General features: G+C 36.6%; 1 protein-coding gene across 4 annotated transcripts in view; it reads left to right on the top strand.

The window, feature by feature from the left end:
* LOC107311577 (coiled-coil domain-containing protein 170) overlaps window positions 1-22,843 on the top strand; it is a 50,615-nt gene extending 27,772 nt beyond the window's left edge. For 3 of the 4 annotated variants that reach the window (XM_085541484.1, XM_015858194.3, XM_032443217.2), the window contains 6 exons: window positions 8,143-8,460; window positions 13,212-13,412; window positions 14,796-14,969; window positions 16,216-16,458; window positions 17,263-17,499; window positions 21,694-22,843. In XM_085541484.1, the coding sequence (XP_085397610.1) occupies window positions 8,143-8,460; window positions 13,212-13,412; window positions 14,796-14,969; window positions 16,216-16,458; window positions 17,263-17,499; window positions 21,694-21,894 (1,374 nt within the window). In that variant the 3' untranslated portion in view covers window positions 21,895-22,843. Of the gene's footprint in view, window positions 1-8,142; window positions 8,461-13,211; window positions 13,413-14,795; window positions 14,970-16,215; window positions 16,459-17,262; window positions 17,500-17,742; window positions 17,799-21,693 lie in introns of all 4 variants that reach the window. The other variant, XM_085541483.1, reaches the window with a different exon arrangement.
* The last annotated feature ends 717 nt before the right edge of the window (window positions 22,844-23,560 follow it).

Here is a 23,560-nt window from a genome sequence, read left to right on the forward strand (position 1 = left end):
GTAAAGTGTCTTGGCCTTCAGACAGGCTAGATTATCTTGTTTCACTGCATAATAAACCAATATTTCATAAATATTCAGTTGACTCACACCCAGTAGGTCTCTTGTAGAAAAGCACTTATTTAGTATGGAAAGCCCACAGAGGAAAACTATGCAGTAGGAGTGATTCTGAAATGAGAACTGTGGAGTTGTAAGTCAAGTACTCGCTGAATTCATTTAGGTACAATTTGGAAAGAAAAGTATGTGATTTAAGGATTTTAGTGCTCTGAGAAAAGTTGCCGTTAAAAGTTTTGGTTTGTTGGGAAGGGTGGATGAATAAAGTGAGCTACTGCAGCAGTTTTCTTTAATGCTATGAACTTTGAGTGATATCTACGAGAACAGTTCATTAAAACTATAATGAAAACTTCTTGCAGGTACTAGAGCCGTATGGCTAAAGCTGATAGTCAGAACTTACGAAAATAAGGAGAGAGGCCTAAACTGCTAAATTCACAGCTGAGTTATGTGTGAGTTTGTAGAGACTGTAACATAGATAAAACCTTGTGAAAGTAAGTTTCCAAAATTAGTATACATTAACATTTTCTCTCCCCCCCCCCCCCCGCAACGGTTTTTTTTTTTCTCCTGAAAAAATGACTACAGTCATACACTTGAAAGGATAATGTGTTCTGATTTTGTTGGAGGCAAAATACTTAAGAGATGAGACAGAGCTGAAAGCGTACTTTTGAAAAGAAAGAATTTCTTGTCAGGAAGATAAATGTTAAGTACCACGAGGGTCATAAATTTTACTTACTGCTGAAAATGTTTCATAACAACCTATGTAAAACTTCCTAAGACTCAAACTGCAACTAGCAACCCAGGCTGAAAGCCTAACCAGACCATTCTGAGAGCCTTTTGTTCCCGTAATTCACTTCAAACGAGCATATAAAGAAGGGGGAGAGAGTGGTGTGCTTACTAGGTAAGCCAGAATCAGGGGACATTCTAAGCGTGGATGAGGCTTCATTTATAATTTCTTTTGCAAGTTTGCTCTGACTGCCAAAACTTTTTCAGAGTTGGATCAGTTAGATGAAAAATATTTTCCTGTCATTACTGTGTGTATTCCAAGTGTATAATGTAATCCATTCTTACAGAAATGTCTGCTAAATTATCAGTGTTGCCTTTCAAATGAAGAGTGTGTGATCCTGGCTTATTTAGAGGTTGCAGATTCCTACAGTGCTTTTTCAGTTTAGCTGTTTAAATTTGCAGATGCTGAGTAAATCTGCTGAGAAAGTTTTGGATTTGCAAAAGTATATGAAGAAATTCAGTATTTAAAAACTAAAAAAAAATAAAAAAAATAAATTCCCACCCAGATTTTTCATTTCCATATGTCTAAGTGTACATATACCATTGCTCCTTCTTCTGAAGGGTGTCTTATAGAATCATGGAATGGCCTGGGTTGAACAAGAGCTCAAATATAATCTAGTTTCAACCTCCCAGCAGTGGGCAGGGTCACGGTGTCCTATGTTATAGGAAGAGTATCCTCAGTGGTTTAAAGTACATCTGACATTTGCTATACAGTTTAAACAAGTACATGGATAGAGTTGCACACAGTTCTGCATTCACTTGTGAGAGAAAAGAGCAGAAATCTGTACTATCACAAATAATAAGCAGGTGTTCCTGGCCTAGCAAACACACTGCCAATCTTCTGTATTATAATCAAGATGGTGTTCCCTTTGCCCCAGCTTTCTCTTTCAAAATTAAGTGTATAGGGACCAGCACACAGCCTTTTAGTTCAGCAGTTCTGTCAGTTTTCTGTGGCAAGACATAACCCCATTCCTCACCTCCTGTCTGAACTGTTGCTAATTTTTCTTACTGTTTTCACTGCTGTTCCTTGGAATTTTTCTGCACTCCTTTTCTTGATCGGGTGCCTCTCTTTATGTCCCAGGAGGAAGCATCTGCCTAATGAGTGAGTAAACAGATGATACAAATTCTTGATGAAGAAAATAAAATCCAAGAAATATTAGCAGGATATAAATTATATATGTGAGAGTTATTCAGAGTATCTCTAGTATATTTGGTGCTCTAGTATTTGTTGCGGTCAGCTGGTTTTTACTGGAGAAACAGTAGCAAATAAATGATAATTTTATCCATTTGCCTGTCAGCCTTGGTGCATTAGAACTTCAAAGCATCAAACAGCATAAAGAAATATAATATCAAAGCTATAAAATTAGCAATATGTAGCTACAGAGCTTTTTTTCCTTGTATTTTATTACTGTTCTTTTGGAATTTTGACCTTCCGAAACTGCTGACTGAATATTCTGAGAGCTTCCTCTTGCAGTTTTATAAACATTGTGCATATTCTTACTCTGGTAGTGCTGGATATCACATTTGACTTTGATAGAAAATTGGAAGGGACTTCTGAAAGCCATTTAGTCCAACTCCCCTGCAGTGAACATGGACACTGCAGTGAGATCAGGTTGCCCAGGGCTGCCTGATCCAGCCTTGCCTTGAAAGTCCCCAGGGATGGAACATCAACCACATCCCTAGGCAAGCTGTTCCAGTGCCTCATCATCCTCACTATACCTCATAACTTTCTTTGATAATGTCTATCAGTCTAAAAAAAAAAAGATTAAAAAAAAAATCTAACCAAGATTCTCTCTAGTGCTTAATGAATACACAGCACTAGACAGTGTTTGCGTGAGTAGATGCGTGTATTCTACCAGATGGATTTGCCGTTCATATTGCGTTGCCAATGATGAGCCACAAGAAATGACATATTGGCATGTTCTTTGTTCTCATCTTCTCTGATGGAATTATTTGTGATATTGAGAAAATATTTCCCTCCGGAGTGTTAATTTAAACATCTGTTTTGCAAAGATGCGCATCACGCAATGTCTGTAAATAATATTCAGAATATAACCAAGGAATACTAATATATCTGTATGTATTGCTGATGGAACATTAATGTCAAAACAGTTTCTTATTCAACAGTAATTTGTATTAATTTTTTAATTAAATGTACCTAAGTAGTATCTGTTCAATATAAAATTATTAAAATTGATGGTGTGAAAATGTAGCTAATTAAAATAATATTTTATTTAAGGAATCTGAGTTGACATGAAAAACATACGTACATTTTTCATATACCAAAATATTTTGATTGTAGGATATGTGATCAAATGATTTTAGTTTTGTTTATTGCGAAAGATAATTACTTTCTCAATTAGAATTTTTTTGTTCGAGATGTCACTAAGAAAATTAATATTAGGGATGTGTTTCAGCAGGTATGTCAAATATTTTCAGTTTGAATCATCAGGGAAGATGGGAGATGAGAACAAAACAAGAGGTTTTGTGACAGTGATTGCAACAGGAGACATGACTGGTTTGAGAATTCATCTGGAAAGTACTGGCGTTTACTTTTATACCCTACTGTTCTTGTCAAAGTGACTTGCTTTTTTTGTATTTATAATTGATTTAGTATATTGATACCACAATGAGGTGCCAATATTAATAGTGATTAGGTAAGTTCAAATATCCTCCTCTCTTCTAAAGACCCTCTCCACTTATTTAACCTAAATGCCACACTCTTGGAAGAGATTAAAGTTAAAAAGGCCAAGCTTTCCTCTGGAAGGATAACAAGATGGATAGATGCTAATGAAGAACAGCAGTTATGTAGAAATCTGCTTCATTAGGCCCAAAAGTCAATGTCTATGCTGTGAGAGTGGCCAGTGGCAAGCATGCTGCTTCCTACTCTCTCAGCTTCCTGGTTCAAGGGTTGCATTTCCATGCTAGCAGCTAACGTTGCTTCTAAATGGAACAATGATTGTTTCAAATAAGATCTCGTTAAATCCCTGTAGAAAATGTCATGGTTTTGTGCTGTTGCTGCCAATATTCTACTTCATAACATCATGTGCAGTATGAATCATTAACTGAGGGTATAAATAGTGCCCCTGTCACGGGCACAGGTAAATCTAGGTAACCCGTGACAAAAATGACCTTGTCAGTGTTAGTGCAATTATTATTATTTTCTGTTTTACAAAAAAAATAAGAGTAATTCCTGACATTCTTTATGTGAGACAGCTGCACTGCAAAATCCAGGGAAGTCTCTGGACTCTGTGTATGACTGTTGTAATCAGTATGTCTGAACTTCCCAGACACCCTCAGCTCTTTTATAAGTTTTCAGTTATGTACCCACCTTCTTACAGTGTAGAATTTCCCTTACTGCATCTTTATGCACTATTTCTCTTGACACCCCATGCCTACTCAGTGCTCTGAAGTGGTCAGGCAGTTGGACTTGATCTTGGTAGGTCCTTTCTAGCTTAACTACTCTACTCCTTACTCTATTCAGTGGAAGTGATAAACTTGCTTTTCTTTCTCTGCTGTTTGTTTTTCCCACTACGTGTCTTCAGTTTCACATTTCTGTAAATATCTGATTGAAGTATTAGTTATTTTTAAATCTGAGGAGGAAAAAAAAAAACCCCACAATTTCTTTACAGCATAACAATACTTCTAAAAGTGTCTGAATTTCACTGCTTTTATTCTACCAACAGTGGGATCCTGATTCCACAGAACTGGATTTATAATGTTCATTAGAGTCTTTTAGGTGCAAAGCTGATACTATGAAAATAGTTTTCAATAGAGTTAATTCTTTGTAACTATGGAAATAATAATCTTATTTGACATTTTAAAAGCATGTTATTCAGTGTACACAATTGAGATGATAAATCTTAATAACATGTAAATGTTATAATTTTGATAGATAACCTAGTGAATAACCTCCTCTAGGGGAAACTTTGTGAGAACTGACATTGAATTGAGAGGTAAATCCATTCCTCTGGCACCTTTAGTGCAGCTTCCTTATTGCTCTAGCCACAGTTGAGATAATTGATGGAGTTGGGTAGTGCAGCTGTGTGATGAGGGACTCTATAGACTATGAAGTCTGGCAAGGGAATGTCTCATTTTCAGCCTGAGCAGTGAGTGATGATTCAGTTTCCTTTCCAGTGAGAAACTGTTAAAAGTGTTGCTCTATGAGCAGGAACAGTGGATGACAGAAATGAGTGGTAATTCTAGAAAGATTGCTAATTGAAGTTTCACAGCTCTTTTCTATGGATATTCAATGGCAAAATCTTTGCAGAGCTCCTGAAGCTAAACGTTGTCAAACTTGCAAGCCCCTGTGATTTATTTAACATAAAAATAGAGAAGAAAATTTGGCTGGATGCCTTCTAGTGTTGGAAGACCACACATGTTAAAAGTTAATGTAAATAAAAGTAAACTTGCTCGGTAGTATGAAATTCAGCAAAACCATTCCTAAGGCTAAAAATACACAATAGTCAGTACAAAAGGATACAGATTCTTCCTCTTCCTTTTACTTTTTTTTTCTTTTGAAGTTAAGATGAAAGCTGATGCTGGAGCTAAAAATCATCATCATGTCATTTACAAACACACAATAATGACTCTTAAATTGGATGCAACATATATATGCACAGTAGGAGAAAATAGTCTTTAACATCCTGTTTTAATCTGTTGGATTAAGTGAAGGCAGTACATGGTTAGGTAACTGAGCAATTAGGTTCATTTTTACTTACACCCATAACAGAAAGCTTAATGCTTTTGGGATGTGCCTGTTGTCTCTTCTTTGAGCTGCGTTCAGTTGTGGTGATGGTTTTTTTTAATTTTTTTTATTAGGGAAATAATTTTCTTTTAAAACAATCATGCATTGTAGATATTGAAGAAGGAATCACTGAGTACTGTAAAATACAAAAGACCATTTCTATATCTGTAAGTCTGAGTTGCAGTTATTTTTGAGGTGAGAGGGAATTCCAAGGAAGTAATTTATGCTTCCTTGGTTCTTCCTGTCTTTTTGGGAAGGATGTTACTGCCTGCTGTTGGAGGCTGGCTGTTGCAATAAATAAACCTTTGGTCTGATCTCAAATAGCTTTTCTCAAGTTGCCCTGCATGTTTCACTTTATGTGAATTAATTATATCTCTAGAGAGGGATCAATAGTGTGAGAACATGTATTAGAATATATTATTAGCTGAAAGATTTTTAACCCTTCCCATTTTTCTTCCTTCATACATCCACTTCTCTAATGTAGTCACATCTCCCTGTCTGTTTTACAGTGTAAAATGCAACCTTTTATCCTTTCCTTGTAAAATAGTCTCTCTCTATTTATGTTTATAATAATAATTTTCCCCACCTGTTGCAACTTGAGTGCAAATGACATGAGTGCAGCTGAACTGTTACTGAGTACATTAGTTCTGATGAGACCTGGGTGGTAGCTTGTGCGGTGGTCTGGATCTTCTTAACATCTTCTCTAAACTCAGGTGGAGCACAAACAGGTGAGCATTAATGGACTCCATCCAGCTGTGCATGGCCAGCTGCAGGCACAGCGCTGTGCTGCTTGAATCCTTTTGGGTCACAGATAAAGTAAGAGTCTCTGCTGCTTCTTTCTATGCCAGACCATGAGTGTTTCACATCTGCCACATCTTGTGTCTGTCAGTCAGCCACTTGACACACTCAACTGCGTGTGTTATGTAGATGTTCACAATTTGAAACAAGATAATAATTAAGTAAGCTCAGTGGTACAGGCAAACTACATTTGCACCGTCTTCCTGAAAGGAATATTGCAAACTGCAGAAAAATGTAATTTAAATGACTTTTTATTCTTTGCTGTAGTTACCATTGTGTAATTCTCAGCACAGGACTTTCTTAGAATAAAGAAAATGAGAAGGAATCGTGGCAACCTTTGCTTCCAAGATTATTTTAGAAAGGTCTAGTAATAAATAGTGTGCTAAATTGCAGTGTTTGTGTTTAGATGGTATTATTGTGGCCAGCAAGTTGAGGAGGTGATCCTCCCCCTCTATTCTGCCCTGCTACATTTAGAATACTGTGTGCAGTTCTGAGCTCCACTGTTCAAAACAGACAGGGATCTCCTAGAGGGAGTCCAGTGGAAAGCCACAAGATAAAGGACCCGGAGCATCTCCTATATGAAAGAAGGTTGAATAACCAGGGTCTGTTCAGCCTGGGAAAAAGAAGACTGAGGGAGAATTTGATAAATGTTTATAAATATCTGAAAGGTGGTGGGAGGCAAAAAGTTGAGGCCTGTCTCTTCTCAGTGGTGCATAGCAATACAACAAAGAGTAATGGCCTAAAACCTGAACGTAGGAAGTTTTGTAGTAACATGTGGAGAAAACTTCCTTATGGCAAGGGTGATAGAGCACTGGAGAAGTTTGCCCAGAGAGGCTGTGGAGTCTCCTTCTGTGGAGATATTCAGGACTCATCTGAACACCTACCTGTGTGACCTATTGTAGAGAACCTGCCGTAGCAGGGCGTGTTGGACTTGATCTCTTGAGGTCCCTTCCAACCCTTGCAATTCTGTGAGCAGCAGATGAGGGCTACAGGTGTAGGCTCTGTGGAAGGACATTGACCTCTTCATCAGACATATTTTTCTTCATGCTAAGAGCAAATTTTTTTTTCTTTGGAAGATGATATCAAACAGAATAGTATATATATATTTAAGGGAATTGCAATCTATTGTTTCTTCATCCTATTGTCTCTTTTAACACAGCATTTCTTATTGGATATTCAATTGATATTTGAGCATTTGCATCTTCTTTTCTGCTGTCTTAAACGTTTTCTTGGTTTGTTTTTTTTTGTCTCCCATGTTTCAATGTATAAATAATTTAAGGATTATTTTTTTGTCACATTGCTGGTAAGGTATTCCCAGAAATAACTTAAAATTTTGCTCAAAACACTGTATTCAAAAATGTAATGTTTATTCATGTTTTTCTTTACAGCTTTAGTACTTTGGCTTTATTTATATTATATTTTATTAATCATTGGCAAAATCAATGAAAATATAATCAATAATTTTGTAATTCAATGTTACATTTTTTATAGGCACAGTTTTGTTTTTTTTTTAAAATGTACTAATTCTTGCAGGTTACTGCAATATATTATTCAGTAGACTGATTTCAGCATGCTTTGGGTTCCAATCATTTCATTGGGAATTTTCTTGTTAAACTTTTATGTTGTTGGGCCCTTGTGAGCAGCATGGATCTGATTTTTCCCTTACTTCAGTATCCATTTCTGATTTACCTCCTGCTTTGTGTGTGTGGAGGAGGGGTTCTATGGCATTTCAAAATTTCATTTTAACCTCTCCTGTATTTTAGGATCTTGACAGTGCTAGAATAGCAAGGCAGAGTTTGGAAATGGACATCAGAAACCTCCAAGATAAACTCAAGGCTAATCAGAAAGCCTGGGAAGCCTCGAAGCAAGAACTTCATAGTCTGAAGATATCTTTTAGTGAGCTGGATGGAAATTTGAAGAGCAGCAAAGAAGAAGCCAGGACTGCACAAAGCACTTTAGAGGCTTTCAGACAGCAAATCGCAACCCTTCTCAGTAGTGGCTCACAAACGGTTTTACCTTCTGAGAAGGACATTTTGAAGAGAGTCCAAGAAATAAGCTGCAAAGAGGAGACTGAAGGGAGAGTAAGTCAGCATTACTGCACTGCCCCAGAGCATACACTTATTTTCTTTGGCTCTTTTCATTTTTCAGTAAAAATGAAAATGTTTCCTTCTGCTTAGGTTTTGAAATTACAGAAACTTTTGATTTTGTTGACTGTTGATTTCAGATACAAAGCCAAAAGTATTTAGTTTTTATTAAGTGGGAAGAAATTCTATGAAGTAGGTCAGAAATTAAAGAAGCTGTTATTTTGTTAGCAGGAAAAGGCAAAGAGTGATCTATCAGTTCAGTCTTGGTTTTAGCACCAGTTTGCAGATGTCAGCAGTGGCTGCATGGTCACTATGATTTAGTTGAGTATGTGAACAAGCATGGATTGGCTGCTAGAATAGAAACTTCAAAGGCTGACCTGTTTCTCAAGGTGAGCATAATGAATGAGTTGCTCCAGGCAACTTCTGTCTCTCCAGTCTTCCAAGTGTGCTACTAAAAAGAAGTATTTTTATATTTGCAGTGAAGCATTGATGCACCTATAACTGGTTACTGTCCTAGAAAAAGGCAATAGCAGGTCGGTTGGATACTTTAATGCTTTGGCTGGAGGAATTTACAAAAGAAGGTCATGAACAGAAGTGAGAACTTGGTGGGGAGGCAAGCCAGAATGCAGTCTGACAAATGACAATATCCTATCCTGACTGTTGGTCATGTAGTATACTCAAGCTTTGAACTGCATTTTATGGAAATATATTAATGTTGTCAGCACAGTATTGTCAAGGAGGTCGATTATTAAGAGTTGCACACTACATCAGATGCTAGTTTCACCAAGACTCTGGACAAACAACTTCTGTGTCCTTGCCAGATTTTGAGATTCTGGAATCTCTTACTGGTGTATTGGTTTTTTATGTTACCAAAAAGTATTAATTCATTTCTAGTAGAACATAGATTGAATAACTGAAGAAGTTATTTTACAGTGAACGTCTGATCTGTAGAAAGAAAAGAACATTTTTTTAACACTCCGTTTGTAAAGAATATGCCTGTTGGTCTTGAGCTTCTCTTAATCTCTAGGTGAATTTCTTTGTGGAACTTATATCCTAACATAAGAATGTTATTTACACATTCTTTACAATTGATTGATCTAGGAAAGGATTGTCTTCAGATAGAAATTCTCATAAATCTTTCAGTAAACTCTCTAACTTGAAGTAAAAGCTAGCCAACATTATCCCCATTTACAAAAATGATGTGAGAAAAGATGCAAGAGACTGCAGTACTCAGTACCTGGAAAAATTATGGCCAAAGATTGTCCTGGGTACCATTGAAAAGCAGTTGAAGATCAAAGCCATTATTTGACATAGTCTGCATGAATTCATAGAGGGAAATCCTGCAGGATTCAAGGTTCTTGATACACTGGGTAATTAACTGGCTTCAACAGTAGAGCTCAAAGGCTACTTGTGTCTGGCCACTAGCAGTGTTGCCCAGGGTTCAACACTGGGGTTGCTTCCATTCAATATTTTTTCAGTGATGTGGAGGCCGGAATGGAGTCCATCCTGCTGATAATATGTCAATTTAGAGGTGCCAGTAACTCTTTAAAAGGACAAGAGACCTTACGGAATGGGATCTAGATGCATTGGAGCATTGAGAAATTAGTGACGGCATGAAATTCAGCAAAAGAGAATGCCAGGTTCTGCACCTGGAATGGTGAAACGGTGGCATAGGCATATCTGGCAGGTGAGTGGCTGGAGAACATTTCATCAGAAAGAGACCTGGGGATGCTGATGACAGCAGGGTAAGCATGAGCCAGCAGAGTGTTCTGGCAGCCAGGAGGTAAGCAGGACTAAGATACCTAAGATATTGCTTTGAATCACTATCACAGTAGTTACAACAAATATGCATTGTCTGAATGTTTGGACATCTCTCAGGTTGTGGGTTTTTTTTTTGTTTTTTTTTTTTTTGGTCATTTATTATTTATAACGTACAAAAAGGGCTCATAGGGAGCTGACATCCATGGCAAGAGAATGTCATTAGTTCGCACAGAACTCAGCCCTGCTACAAGGTCTGTGAGTTCAGATTATTTGCAGATTTATTGCAGCAAATTAAATTCATATGTCTGAAATTATTTCTCTTGACTGCTCACCTGTCTGACCTGAGATAGTAATGGTTGACCTGATTGTGGACTGTATTATTTATATCAGTTTTTGCTTCTTGGTATAACAGACAACGACTTGTAAGTGCTAAAACTAATTAGGCTGTATTACTGTGCTCATTACGATCTCCTGTTGTTCTCATTAACAAGTGTTTTAATGATTTGTCATGACAGTCTCATAAATGCATATTTAATTTTAGGATTTACCTGCTTTTCTTTTGTTGACACAGTATTTCTATACTGTGGAATCAAGATTGTTTTGCTATACTCAGGAATGTTAGTGAACATTGCAATTTAGAGTCCCGTCTTTAGAACATTTTGAGGAAGATGGACGCTGCATGTGCTTCTTTCATTGTTCCAAACAAAAGAATGTGTGGGAAATAAACTATATATTCATATTCACATACAGAGTAATGTACATAGTGGCTCTGAGCTGATGAAAAAACCCTAACCGACTGGAATGTGATAAAGTATTAGGAAAAAGAAAGATAAGAAAATTCAAAACATAATAATGCCACGGTGTATATCCATGGCTGCTGCATTCTGTGCAGAGTATAAAGTTATGATAATGTAATTATTTTTAAAAAGAGCTTTTAAAAAAATGCAGGAAAAGGTCATGGTTGTGTCCAGAGGCTTCCATGCAGGACAAGATGAGCTCAGTTTGGAATGATGAGTACAGTGCAGAATAGAGTTACCAGCTATGAGTACAGTGATGAGAGCTGTGCCAGCTCTAATGACTTTCAGTTGATAGGATTGTAAAAAGAGAAAGAAAGCACTGATTGTGAATGTGCATATAAAACAGAGGAAGCTTAAGATAACATCTTACCAAACCAGAATAGTGCATATATTTTTCTATTTAGTTCCAGTGGGGATGAGCCCAGCTATCCCCAAGGTAATAGATGCCTCTGGAAAGTTCGATTTTTTTGTAACTCAAGAAACAAAAGATACCATTCTAAAATCATCTGGTAGTTATATCAGGAAAAGGAAGAGGAAATATGCATGGTGTGCAAATGATGGGCACAGGTTAGGATCATAGGACTATAAAATATCCTGAGTTGGAAGGGACCAGCTTCTGGCTCTTTGCTGCACCACCCAAAACTGAAACGCCATGTCTGGAGTGCTCTCCAAATGCTTCTTGAACTGTCAGCTTGGAGTCATGCCCACTGCCCTGGGCAGCCTGTTGCATGCCTACTGCCCTCTGGTGAAGAACCTTTCCCTAACACCCAGCCTGATCCTCCCCAATGCAGCTCTTTGCCATTATGGAGATCAGAACTACAGGAACAAAAATATCGTAACTAACTGAATACAGGCACAGGATGCACCTGTTTTTGGAAGTCCCTGAGCTGTCATTTTTTTTTTTTTTTTTCCTATGCGAGTTACTCCTGGATGCTCTTGATGATAAAGTAATAGTGTTGATTTTGGTATCCTCCTGTTTCTGTAATCTCTTGGGACCTGCAGGATCCTTGTGACCAGGCTTTGCACGCAGCCCCTCTGCAACCTGGGAAAGGATCCTGTGCTCACAGGCAGATACACAAGCTACTGAGCTGTTTCTTCTGCTGGGTGATATACAGCGCAGAAAAGCATGAAATGTGTATAAGTGTTCTTGCACTTTTATTGCAGTTTAGAGTTTACTGGTTTAGTATTTTCTACTGCTGTACAAGCAGCAGTAATTTCTCAGTTGTTTCTTAGGTAGTTAGTAAACTACTGTTTGTATTGAATTGTGATCTAAGTTGGAAATCTTTCTGTGCCATAAAAATTAATGGGAGTATTGTGTACGTGTTATTCATTTCATCAATCTAAGGCAAAGCGGAGCTTAAAATGAAGAGATGAGTAGAGGAGAGTACCAGAACACTGAGTTATAAATACAATGTATTTGTAATGTATTTGTATAATTTATAATAATTTTAAATAGTTTATCTAAGCGGAGGATTATGTGACAGTAGGAGGAGGAGAGATGGAAAGAGGGAAGCAAGCAACTTTTTGGACGGAATTGGCAGTAGTGTAATCAGATGCTTTCAAGTATTAATTTATAAGTAGTTTAAACTTACAAGTCATTATGTTTTAAGTAAATTCTGCAGAGTTAACAGTGTTTGAAGTGTTTTCAGAAGGATTGATCCAGTGTCTTGTTGTGAGGTTGTATGCTTCCAGCCTTGGGTTTTGGCTAGATTACAGAAATCTTATTTTTAGCACACTCTTTTAGTTAAAGACAACTTAACAGCTGTGAAGCGCTCCTCTGAGATTTAGTTATCCATACTTACATTCTCATTTATACACTTCATGTGTTTGCTAAATTGCTTGTACATGTTTTTCCAATTCGATTGCTTCATAACTTGTGACTTTTTGGCGCTGCAAGGTATTGCTGGTTTGCTAACATCTTTGGATAGGTTGCATGTAAGCTCCTCTAATTTGATTTGACTCATTTTAACTATTGTTTTGCTGTTTACTTTTGGGTGTTTTACGTCACCAATTTTGCCACTTGCTCTTGGTGGAGTTTACAAAATAAGTTTGCACTTTTTTTTTTTTTTATTTGTATGTTTCACAGTTTTCTTGTTTTAGATTTTTCCCCTTTTTAATAATTTGAGGATAGATCTTATGTATCTTTACAAACATACGTAATACTGTATGTTTTGTGGACTTGCTCCCTAGACGGTATCTCAACTTGAAACCCAGATAGCTAAACTGACTGAAACTTTGGAAAATCAGACCAGATCATACCAAGAAGCTCTGGAGAGAAACAGAAAAGTTGAAAAACAATCTGAGAGTTTCCAGGATCAGCTGAAACACTTGGAAGAGGAGCTGCTGTCTATAGGTATGATACAAGATGGTCTGAAGCTTGAAAAACAAAAAGTGAGTACACGCGTTATTTTATTTTGCATAAAAATAAGTAAAGTCTGAGATGATGCATCTAACTATTGCACTGATCACTTTGGTACTATTCAGCAGTGCAAGTAGTGTGAATTAGCATAGTAAGACTTTGTGTAGCAAGTCACAGTCTGTTTTCTTTAACGGACTTTTCTAGTTGGGAAAGGTGGATAAGCCGAGTTCAAAATTGACTTAACATGGAGGAAGGGAAAGAAAAAAAAGGAGAGGGATTAAACGAAAGTCTCTAAATATATCAGAAGTCTTTCCAGGGTTCTTTGATTTCAAAGCTTTTTCATGTTTCTGTGATATATCATCTGGTCCACAGTCTATCAAAATCCTGCAGTCTTTATCCTCAACCATTGCTTTATTAATTGTATGAAAACAGCTTGTTAGCTTGAAACATGTTGGCATACTGAGAATTTGAAAAATGAGAGCTGAACCTGTAACCCAGAACAACTAAGAAAGACAATGTGTGTGGCTGATTTTAGCATATTACCAGGCAAAGATCAATGCTAAGTGAGTTGATTTTGCAAAAAAATCAACAATTTGATGCTGTTTTGTATTGGTCAATGGTACAGTAACTTTTCTGTATGGAACATCCACCACCTTAGGAGTGGACTAGAAAATGGAGCTGTTCTTTCCCTTCTGTTTCCTCTGTGAAGAGCACATGGCAGTAGATTCTTAATTTCACTCTGGATTTTACTGCATTAGAGAGATTTTTTTCCCTTGTTGATAATCACTTAACTGCCTTCTGCTTTTTTTTTTTTTTTAACTTTAAGCTTTTTGAGCCAGAAACATCATGGGGGGAAAAAAAAGCTGATTCTTGCTATGTTTTATCATCTTCAGCTCAAGCAATAGTTATGTAACTGTTTAACTGTTTTTTTGTTGGTTTTTTTTTTTTTTAACCTGTTTTTTTTTTTTTTTTTCAATGGTTATGATCTGCAACAGAAGTAAAAGAAAACTAAGGCAAATAGAGTTCTTAGTGAGGAGAGCTGCCACTAAGTGGGATGCAGCTGCCCTTTCCTCCTCCCTGCCAGCATAAGGTCATAGGCAGGAACTGAGGTCAAAAGCAAACACACACACACCTAGTTCTCCTCTTTCTGCAGAGGAGCAAAAGCCCATCTAGTCTGATAAGAAAATAAAGTAGGTCTAAGGATTTATGAACAAAAATGTTGCCTAGGAAAGGACAAGTAAAGAATTTGAAGATTTTTGGGGACTTACATTTTAAAAATATATCCTCTTAGGACTTTGGGTATGAGTCTGTTGGCCTTGTACAGATGGTTTTGAGTAGGGGGAATTGCTTCTAAATTATTCATCAGGGATTTTAATGAAATTTTGTTCTTTTTCCCCATTTTCCCTGTCTCTTAGTATATGAACTTTCTGGAACAACTTAATGAAAAGATGAAGCTGGATAGCATAGCAGCAGAGGTTGGATTTGATATGAATGTGAATGCAATTCTGGCTCGAGTAGAGCAATTAGTCAAACTGGAAGGTGATGCAGTGATTGAAAACAAGACAGTAACATACAGCCTAAGAAGGAAGGTAAGCAAAACTTACTATTACTTTTTTATTTCCAAAGCAAGACAGTGTTTTGGCTATGTTTGTGTGGTGGCTTGCTAGAGGCAAAAGACTGAAGCTTCACAAATGTACAGGGAACATTAAGGATGTCCATTACATTACATAAAGAGAAGATAAATATTTGTAAACTATGCAAATGAGTTGCATATCAGAGCAGCTAAAATTGCTCTTAGTTAAATATCAGAGACTGCTTTTCTCAGCTTCTTAAACATATAATATTATGCCTATTTATATAATTTTTAGTACATGATTAAAATATACTTCTATAAACACCAACTCTTGATGTTTACAATTAAAAATATCTAATGGGAAGATGTTGATATTTAAATCTAAAAGGCTCTGGTGGGAAGGAGGGAATGTAACACAAACTTCTCTAGCAGCAAATAGAGCATTCTTTGTACTTCACAAAGAACTGCAGCATTTTGACAAACTGTGGTCATCTTGGATAATGTGTGCAGATTTAATCAGACGCCAGTCAGTCACTCTGTTGTGACAAGATAAAGTATTCTGATGTTCAGCTTATCATAGTGGTTTGAAATTTAGAATGAGGTCTATTTAAGGTTTAAGGCCACTTTTTTCTTTTCTTTCTTCTTTCTTCTTTTCTTTTTTCTTTTTTTATGGAAACAACTACCTCTCTGAGTGAACATTAACATTCCTCAGGGTACAGCCGGGCAATCAGTTTGGTAAGCTAAAAATAAGTCACTTCCTGAGCACCAGGATTACAAAACTAAGCTGCTGAACTTTGTATCGAAGTAGTGGATGAGTGCATTCTTATTTCTGTGTGATGACTCTCCTTGCATGCTAGCCTTAATAAACTGGTTAAACATAGAAATATCTTAAACTACTGCACTGGAACCACTGTCTGCATAAGGAAAGTCTGTTGCATCTTGCATTTGACAAGTTCCTTATATATGGGACAATCTCTGATGTTCTGAACTATGCACAAGTGGTTGTGTTCAAACAGCATGCAGTCTGCACATGAATACATTTTAAAAGATAGTGCTTAAGTTTAGGGATGGAGAGGCACAAAGACCTGACAGTATAAAGGGTACCAAGTTAATGTACATATATACTGCTTTACAGAGTTTTGGAGAGAGGATTAGAAGTTCAGCTTAAGCATGCTGCAAGGGGCTTGAATTTATACAACCACCTATGTAATACCATTTGCTCTCTCTCATGCACATAAATTTCCTTGTGTTAATAAAACTAGTTGAAGACTCAGAAAGAAAAACTTGAAAGCAAGGAGTTGCACATGAAACTTCTGAGGCAGAAAATAAACCAGCTGGAAGAAGAGAAACAAGTAAGGACATCGCTAGCTATGGAGAGAGATGAGGCCAATCTCACTGTCAGAAAGTTGCAAAAGATGATAGAGAGATTACAGAAGCAGCTTGATCTGGCAAGGGAAACAAATACTGATCTCAAAGCCAAGCTGTCTGAAACCAATGAACTTAAGGTGAGTCAAAACATTACATTTGTGCTCCTACCCGTGTTTATGTTCCAACTGGGTACAGATGGAGTTCATTTACAATAAATGCATTCATGGAGAACTGCTCAAATCCATGTAGAAAAGTAAATATAATACAATGTATTTAGCACTTTGTCTTGATACATTAAATAACAACTGAAAAGCAACATGTAAATGTTCAGGTTAGTGTAAAAAAAAAAAAAAAATCCCTTTCATTCCCATCTGCATGTATGTATGTCATCCTGTATTTTCTTGTAAGTGTGGGGAGTCATTTATTTATTTATTAGCTTAAAACAGGCAAGATAATTTTTCATTATTCCAGTGTTTTATTACCTTACGACAGGTGGAAACACGTAGTTTGTGGTTGGTTGTCACCACTGGAAGCAAGGGAGGTTTATTTTATAGAACTGTGTTGTATGGCTTGTGGGTTAAAACAGATGACTTTCAACTGAAGGATTTTCAGCTGCCAAAACATCTGGCAACTCTATTCTTGTATTATTTTCCCAGTGGCTAACAGTGAAGTCCTATTTTGGAGGATTTTGGTTTTTTTTTTCTCTATGCAGATACATCTTTCTGCAAAACCTGCAGAGAATTAACTGTTTTTGAACAGTCTTTCTGCTGACTGAGTTGGCACTGGCCACTCTGCTTTAATAACTTCTCACTCCATACATGCATGTCCTTTTCTCAAGAATCTGTATGAAAACAATTACTACTGATCAACTATCCTTATTTTCTCATATTAGACAAAATGTGTGAAAAATGTAACATTATTTTACCAATTGCTTATTGCAGATCCGGAGTTTGGAGCAGGATAGAACAATAGAAGAACTTAATAAGTCTCAAGGCAAATTGGAGAGAATGAAGGAAAAAGCTGAGAAACAACTAAACTCTGTCAAATCAGAACTCAATTTAAAGGAACAGAAAGCTACTGAAGAAAAAGAAAAAGCAAAAAATATGTTAGAAGTGGCCTCCAGTGAAATGAAAGTGCTTAAAACAACCCTTGAAGAATTAGCAAAAAGAGAAAGACAGGTAGGTATGCAGCTACTCTGCAAGTGCTGGGTGTCACGTAGAACAAATGAATGTGATGTAGGTGGGGCAGTTATCCAGCTGTGCTGACAACTTGTGTGAATAAGCAAGGCAGTATTGACTAATGTGGCAACAGTGATTCAGAGAAGCAGAACTCTCCAAGTTTACATGCAAGAGAATGAAAAGTAAATATGCTTTTTTTTTTTTTTTTTTTTTTTTTTTCTTTGTGCACTGCAAAACATTCAGTTTACATCACGTTTAGGAGAAGCACAAAAATGTTTGAAAGTTCCGGTCTCTTTAAGGTATGATTTTTCTGCATATTGTGGTCATAAAACCTGCTTACTTTTTGCCAGGTATATGCCACACAATGGGTTTTTTTATTTTTATTTTTTTCCTTTTTAAGGCAAGTGATATTGAATGCAACCATTTTTAATTGATTTGTGACACATTAGTTTTTTCAAAGTTGGAGAGAAATTTTTTTGTGCTTATTTATTTATAAGAAACACACTGAATGTGCATAAAGGTTACGAGCTGCAAGAAGTTGAAGTGGAAGGCATGCTAATAAATGTGTTCCATTCTAATTCCAGTAAATTAGGAAGTACGTGTATAATTGTTCCATCGCATTCTGTTTAATAAAAACATAGCATCATTGTTAAAGCCAATGGGTTATTTACTTAACATCAGGAATATGTCATTTTAAGATTTTGGTCTGAGTTACTTAGAAGGTTGTCAGTTTATCTAACTAAAATTTTTACATTAGTTTCTGGTCTTGACAACAATTCTGGATTATATTTAAATGCTTTTTCCAAAGATGAGTCTGAAAAAAATATTGTTTTACTCCTGTTGGAAATGAAAAACAACTGGGGATTTTTCTGGAACGGTTTAGCATTCTTGTTTTATAATGAATGTTGGAAATTTGGCAGGGAAATCTCATTTCTTTGTTTGTCTCACATGGTAGCTAAGCATCCTGCACATAGAAAAGGGCATGAATTATATTCAGAAAATTATACTGTGTAGTCATACATTGAGTACTTGTTGAAATCACACAGATGTTGAATTTTTACTGAGTAAACATGAGGTTTTTCAGGCCATTTGAATGCTATTGAAGTGTTCTTTGGCCAAATGTGAAAAATGTGGGAAAAGTGAGGTGGGATACAAAATGCAGAATGCTCAAGAACAGCAAAGTACTAGCTCCTCATTAACCCAGAAAGCCTGAGGAGGAATATCAGCTTGTATTCCATTACTGTCTGTGGTCACCTGCGTCACAGGAACATTTCAAACACTTGCAGGGGGAACCAAACTGCTAAATGGGGAGCAAAGCTGTTTGTAAAACCTGTGACTGATACTTGTATAGTGTTGATGAGTATTAATGCCATTTTGCTAATATGAGAACTGCCAGTAATATGCATAACGTACCCTCCTGCATCCTAACAGTTTACTTAGCTAAAATGTCTCCTTGAGGTAAGCATACTATTGCCAAGTCAGATAATTAATTATAAACTCTCTTGCTAATAAACACTTCTCCTGAAACATTACCCAAGAAGAGCATCTTCCATACCCAACTCTTTGCCTGCTTCAGACTTACTCATTTTTCCTTCTTGTGGACACTGTGCAGGGGCAAAACTCTGTCTTGTTCTGTAAAAAGTAATGAGTGCAGATGTTAAATGTTTCTCTCAGCACACATGCATATGTTTATTGAGAATATAAGCACCATATGTCTGAATATGTATGTTAAGAAAACTACCAGAAACTGAAATTACTGTTGCCTTATGGAACTGCTCATATGCCTAGGTTGACTTGTACATGCATTTGAGTGGTTTTTTTGTGTGTTTTTCTTTTCCAAGGATATAATTACATTAATCCTGCATAACAATAAAGTATTGAATGGATATTTTCTATTATGTGAAAATTAAAAATATGCAAAACTGAACTACTGCCAACTGCTTAAGATGATTGTTCTTGTGCCCAGAATATACCCAAGTAAAGCAAAAAATAAGGTTCAGATTGGAGAAGCTGAAAATGAACTGGTACTTGGAATTGGACAGCGTTGAATGTTTTTCATTGTGCTTTAGACTAGTCTAAAGTCTGGAAGATGATAATAAATTCAGAGGAGCCATTGACTTCCTTACTGATAGAGAGGTCTTGAAGAGACATCTTGACAAAGCGAATGGCTGAGCCATCACTGACTGTATGATGTTTAAAAAGACTAAGTGCTGCATTCTGCACCTGAGACAAGGCAGCAGTGATCCTTGCTAGGTCCTTTCCAACTAAAGATATTCTATGATTCCCACTAAGTTAAAGAGGAAAAATTACCTTGGCATTTCTGTATTTAACTAGTAATATGCTGGATAAAACTGAATTTTCACATTAAAGGGGCAAGATATTTCCAGATGAATGGCAATGCCAATTTCTAAGGAAGTTTTAATAAAAGATCTTCAGCAGAGGGTAATGAAGCATATTTTAAATAATGTCTTTTAAAGTAGAATGAACAGGCACAAGGAATTAACAAGCCTGAAAGAAAGAAAGCAACAACAAAACACTGAAAACTTAGGCTAAAAACTTTGGATTAGAAAGAAGACTTTTTAACACTGAAGCTGGAAAGCTGGGATAATCATGTCAAATTTTATTGAATTCCTCTTCTTTGTGCCAAAGATTTGAAATGTTGAAGACTTTTGTTTGTTGTTGGTAAAGGTGATATACGTTTCTCATTTAATTGTTTTCCATGTCCTCATATGGTTTAGTACAAGCATTTTAAAGTTGTTTGTAATATGCTTGCAGCATGGTATCTGCACAGGAATATAACCATGCATCTTGCTTCATGTACAACACATGATGATAGATTACAAAAGATCATTCAGCATGTATCTCCTGTTGCTCTTGTTCATAGTTGTTATAATTCAGATTTATGTCCCCTGGTTCAGCATTTTATATGTCTAAGAGTGCTGGCTCTGTTTGTCAGTTTGTGTGAGAATTTCTCTTTGCAGGTAAACTGTTTACTGCATTCCCATAGAAGATTTTGTTTTTGAGATGGTGTTATTCTGTTAGTGTGAAAAAGAAAAAAAATTCCTCAATTTTAAGTTCACATAAATGGATGGCTTAAAGGATTTTTAGGGGCTCCATCTTCTTTCCTGTTTATCCTATTTGCTGATGAAAGTTACTGAATTCTCACCAGATGTGTTGTCCATTTGCTATAGTGAATGAAAATAAATTATCTTTGGCTGCACCACAGATTTCCTGACTTGGAGCTGGGGAACTTGAAGATCAAATAGATAAGTGCATAAGCACAGTTCCTTGAAAAGGAACATTTTCCTTTTTTAATTGTATATGGATGGTAAGGGGTGTTAAGGTATTGATCATCTGGGTGATAAACAGAACGTTTAACAGATATTGAAATATGTCTTATAAGGTGCCTTATCCTGAACAATGTAAGTCAGTATTCATGTTTGTTTGCTCTTCATGTTTTTGTCTCTTTACTGTTGCAGTCCCTACTGATGATAGTTACTTCTGGCTGTCTATCAATTTGGAACTGATGAGAGAAACAGTTTTCTCTAAGTCCCTTGCCAAACTTCCTTCATGTGATATAATTTCAGTAGCTGTGCATAGAAGAACTATGCATTTATTTCTCAGGTTGCTTCTTGAATTTTACTCTACCCTGATTCCAAATCAAGTGAGATACTGAGGCATGCAAAGCCTCCACCTTTCTTCTAACTTTTGCTGTCAGGACCACAATAAAGTGGTGGGTAAGGAGGAGCTGTGGTAGTGAGAGGTTGGGACCAGCACATGCTGTGACACATGCCTGCTAGTTTCTAGCCATCTGTATAGTTAACTAGACCAAGTACAGCTCCTCTTCCCATCATTTCCTCTATTCCTCTCCTCCCACCTTCCCCCCCCCCCCCCCTGTTTAATGAACAGGGAAGATATGCCTGTGAAGGATGCTAAAGAATGCTTGAAATTGTTTGGTTGTTTTTTGAAATCTTTAGCATCTCATCTCGTTTCATTGTTTGAAGTATCCCCTAAGGGGCCATTTCCATTTTTTTCAGCTCTCTACATTGACGAACAGCAGAAAATTTTATATTTTGTACTGCTAATATAAGTGCTTGTGTTTGTATGTATGCATGCATGTATGTATACGTTTTTCCATGTTTCCTCTTCTTGGTAATTGATGGATTAGTAATTCCTCTCTGTTTGCTCTTGCAGCTGGCAGACTTCCGAGAGGTCATCTCACGAATGCTGGGCCTTGATCTTGCTAGCCTAGCTCTGCCTGACTATGAAATCATTACACGTCTGGAAGGGCTGATTCACTTTCATCAGCATCATTTTATCCCCTGTGTCTGTGTCAAAGATGTAACAAGGACAGAAGATGAACGCTTGGACAGAAATGCACAGTTTCTTCATTGAAGCACACATTTTTGAGGAAACTAAAGTAATTTTTTCTTCTTCCCTGTCTACAAGACAAGCATAGAAAATAGATCTTTTTGTTCCCTCCTTTACAGTAACTTACTTGGGCTGATTTTCAGTGTTTCAATAGGGACTCTGAGCCTAATGGACAGTGAACAGCCAGCAGTCCAGGGAGAGCAAACACAAAATCCCTGGGCAGCATAATACTTCATGTTGGGCAATGTGTGAAAAATTAACAGCTTTCCAATTCTAGTGCAGAGGCACTGATGGCATAAGCCACCTGAGGTCTGTTAAGTTTTGGCAAGTACTTGCTGGTGAACATCAGCTTCAGTGATGTTCCTTGTGCTTTACTTCTTGGGTGACAGACAGTGGTGCAATGAAGTGTGGACCATCCAGTTACTATTTCTTTTGCAAAATGGGACTTCTCTGTGCATTTCTATGCGTAAGAGTTTCAGTTTCTAGGCACCTGGAAAGCTGGCTGAGGGCTATCATGGTCTTAGGAAAAGGGTTTTTTTCTTCCATTTTTCTATTTTAGTCTGCTCTTGAGTAAAAACAAAAAGTTATGCTTTCTCAGCTAAAGGCACTTTGACAGGCTCCAGTCATATGCCTGGCATAGCTACACACTAAAATTATTGATAGTAGAATTGTATGTTGTCTTTGATCATGACATTTTGAAAATGTTTCTTCTACCTGCTGTGTTCCTTGAACAATTAATCCATGGGCCAAGTAAACATCAGTTCTTCTGAGTTAATACAAATGTATTAACAATACCCTTGTCCATTACAGAAAATAGTTTATAGTCTTGACTTTTCAGAAAAAAACTCAGATGATATGTCCAGAATCACCTTTTAATCATGAAAGCCACTTGTCTATCACCCTTTCTGATTGTTAAACTTCATGATTTTAAGACATTCAAACAATAAATATATTTTAATAGTACACTAAGAAATGATTCTGTGTTTTTGTCTCTTCCCATTATGTATTTTATGTGGATAGGCAGAATGGTGAGGATGACTTACCTATGTATGCATGACTACGGTGGACTTCCTACAGTATCACAGCAAACAATAATTCACTAAAACTGAGTGCTACACTAAGACAAATGAGACTTTAAGGGAGGAAAAAAAAGATAAAAATACTTTAAAAAAATAAATTTGATGTCTGGCTATGAACTTGGAATATTCTTGGTGGCTTTTGTTATTATATCTCTGAAAAATCATTTCTCAATGACTTGGCTTAAAAAAAAAACACACACACAAGAAAAACATCCATTCTTTTGTGTCATCAATGGCTTTTAGGAAATATAATAATTTATTTTATGCTCCTGTGTCTACTTGGATTAAAGTCAGTTCTCTTTCTTGTTCTAGGATACAACGTTGCTTTTCAGGTAGAGTTTAATAAAAGGAGTAATAACAAATTTGAGTAGGCTTAAGTTTATGAAAGCACTGCTTTCCAAGTACAATGAATTGAACTGTAAATACTTCCAGGCATCTTGGAAAAGGATGGTAGTAATTTGCTAATTACTTGAGAAAATACGAGTGTGGGTTTTGCTGACTCTTAGGGAATTCTTCTACTATTGTCAGTAACCAAAAAAGATGTTTCTTTACATGAGTTAAAAACAGATAATATATATTTTATCATATTGTATGCATTTAATAAACTGCAT

This window comes from Coturnix japonica, chromosome 3, assembly GCF_054131305.1.
Source record: "Coturnix japonica strain WE chromosome 3, WE-NBRP24, whole genome shotgun sequence".
Taxonomy (NCBI): Eukaryota; Metazoa; Chordata; class Aves; order Galliformes; family Phasianidae; genus Coturnix; species Coturnix japonica.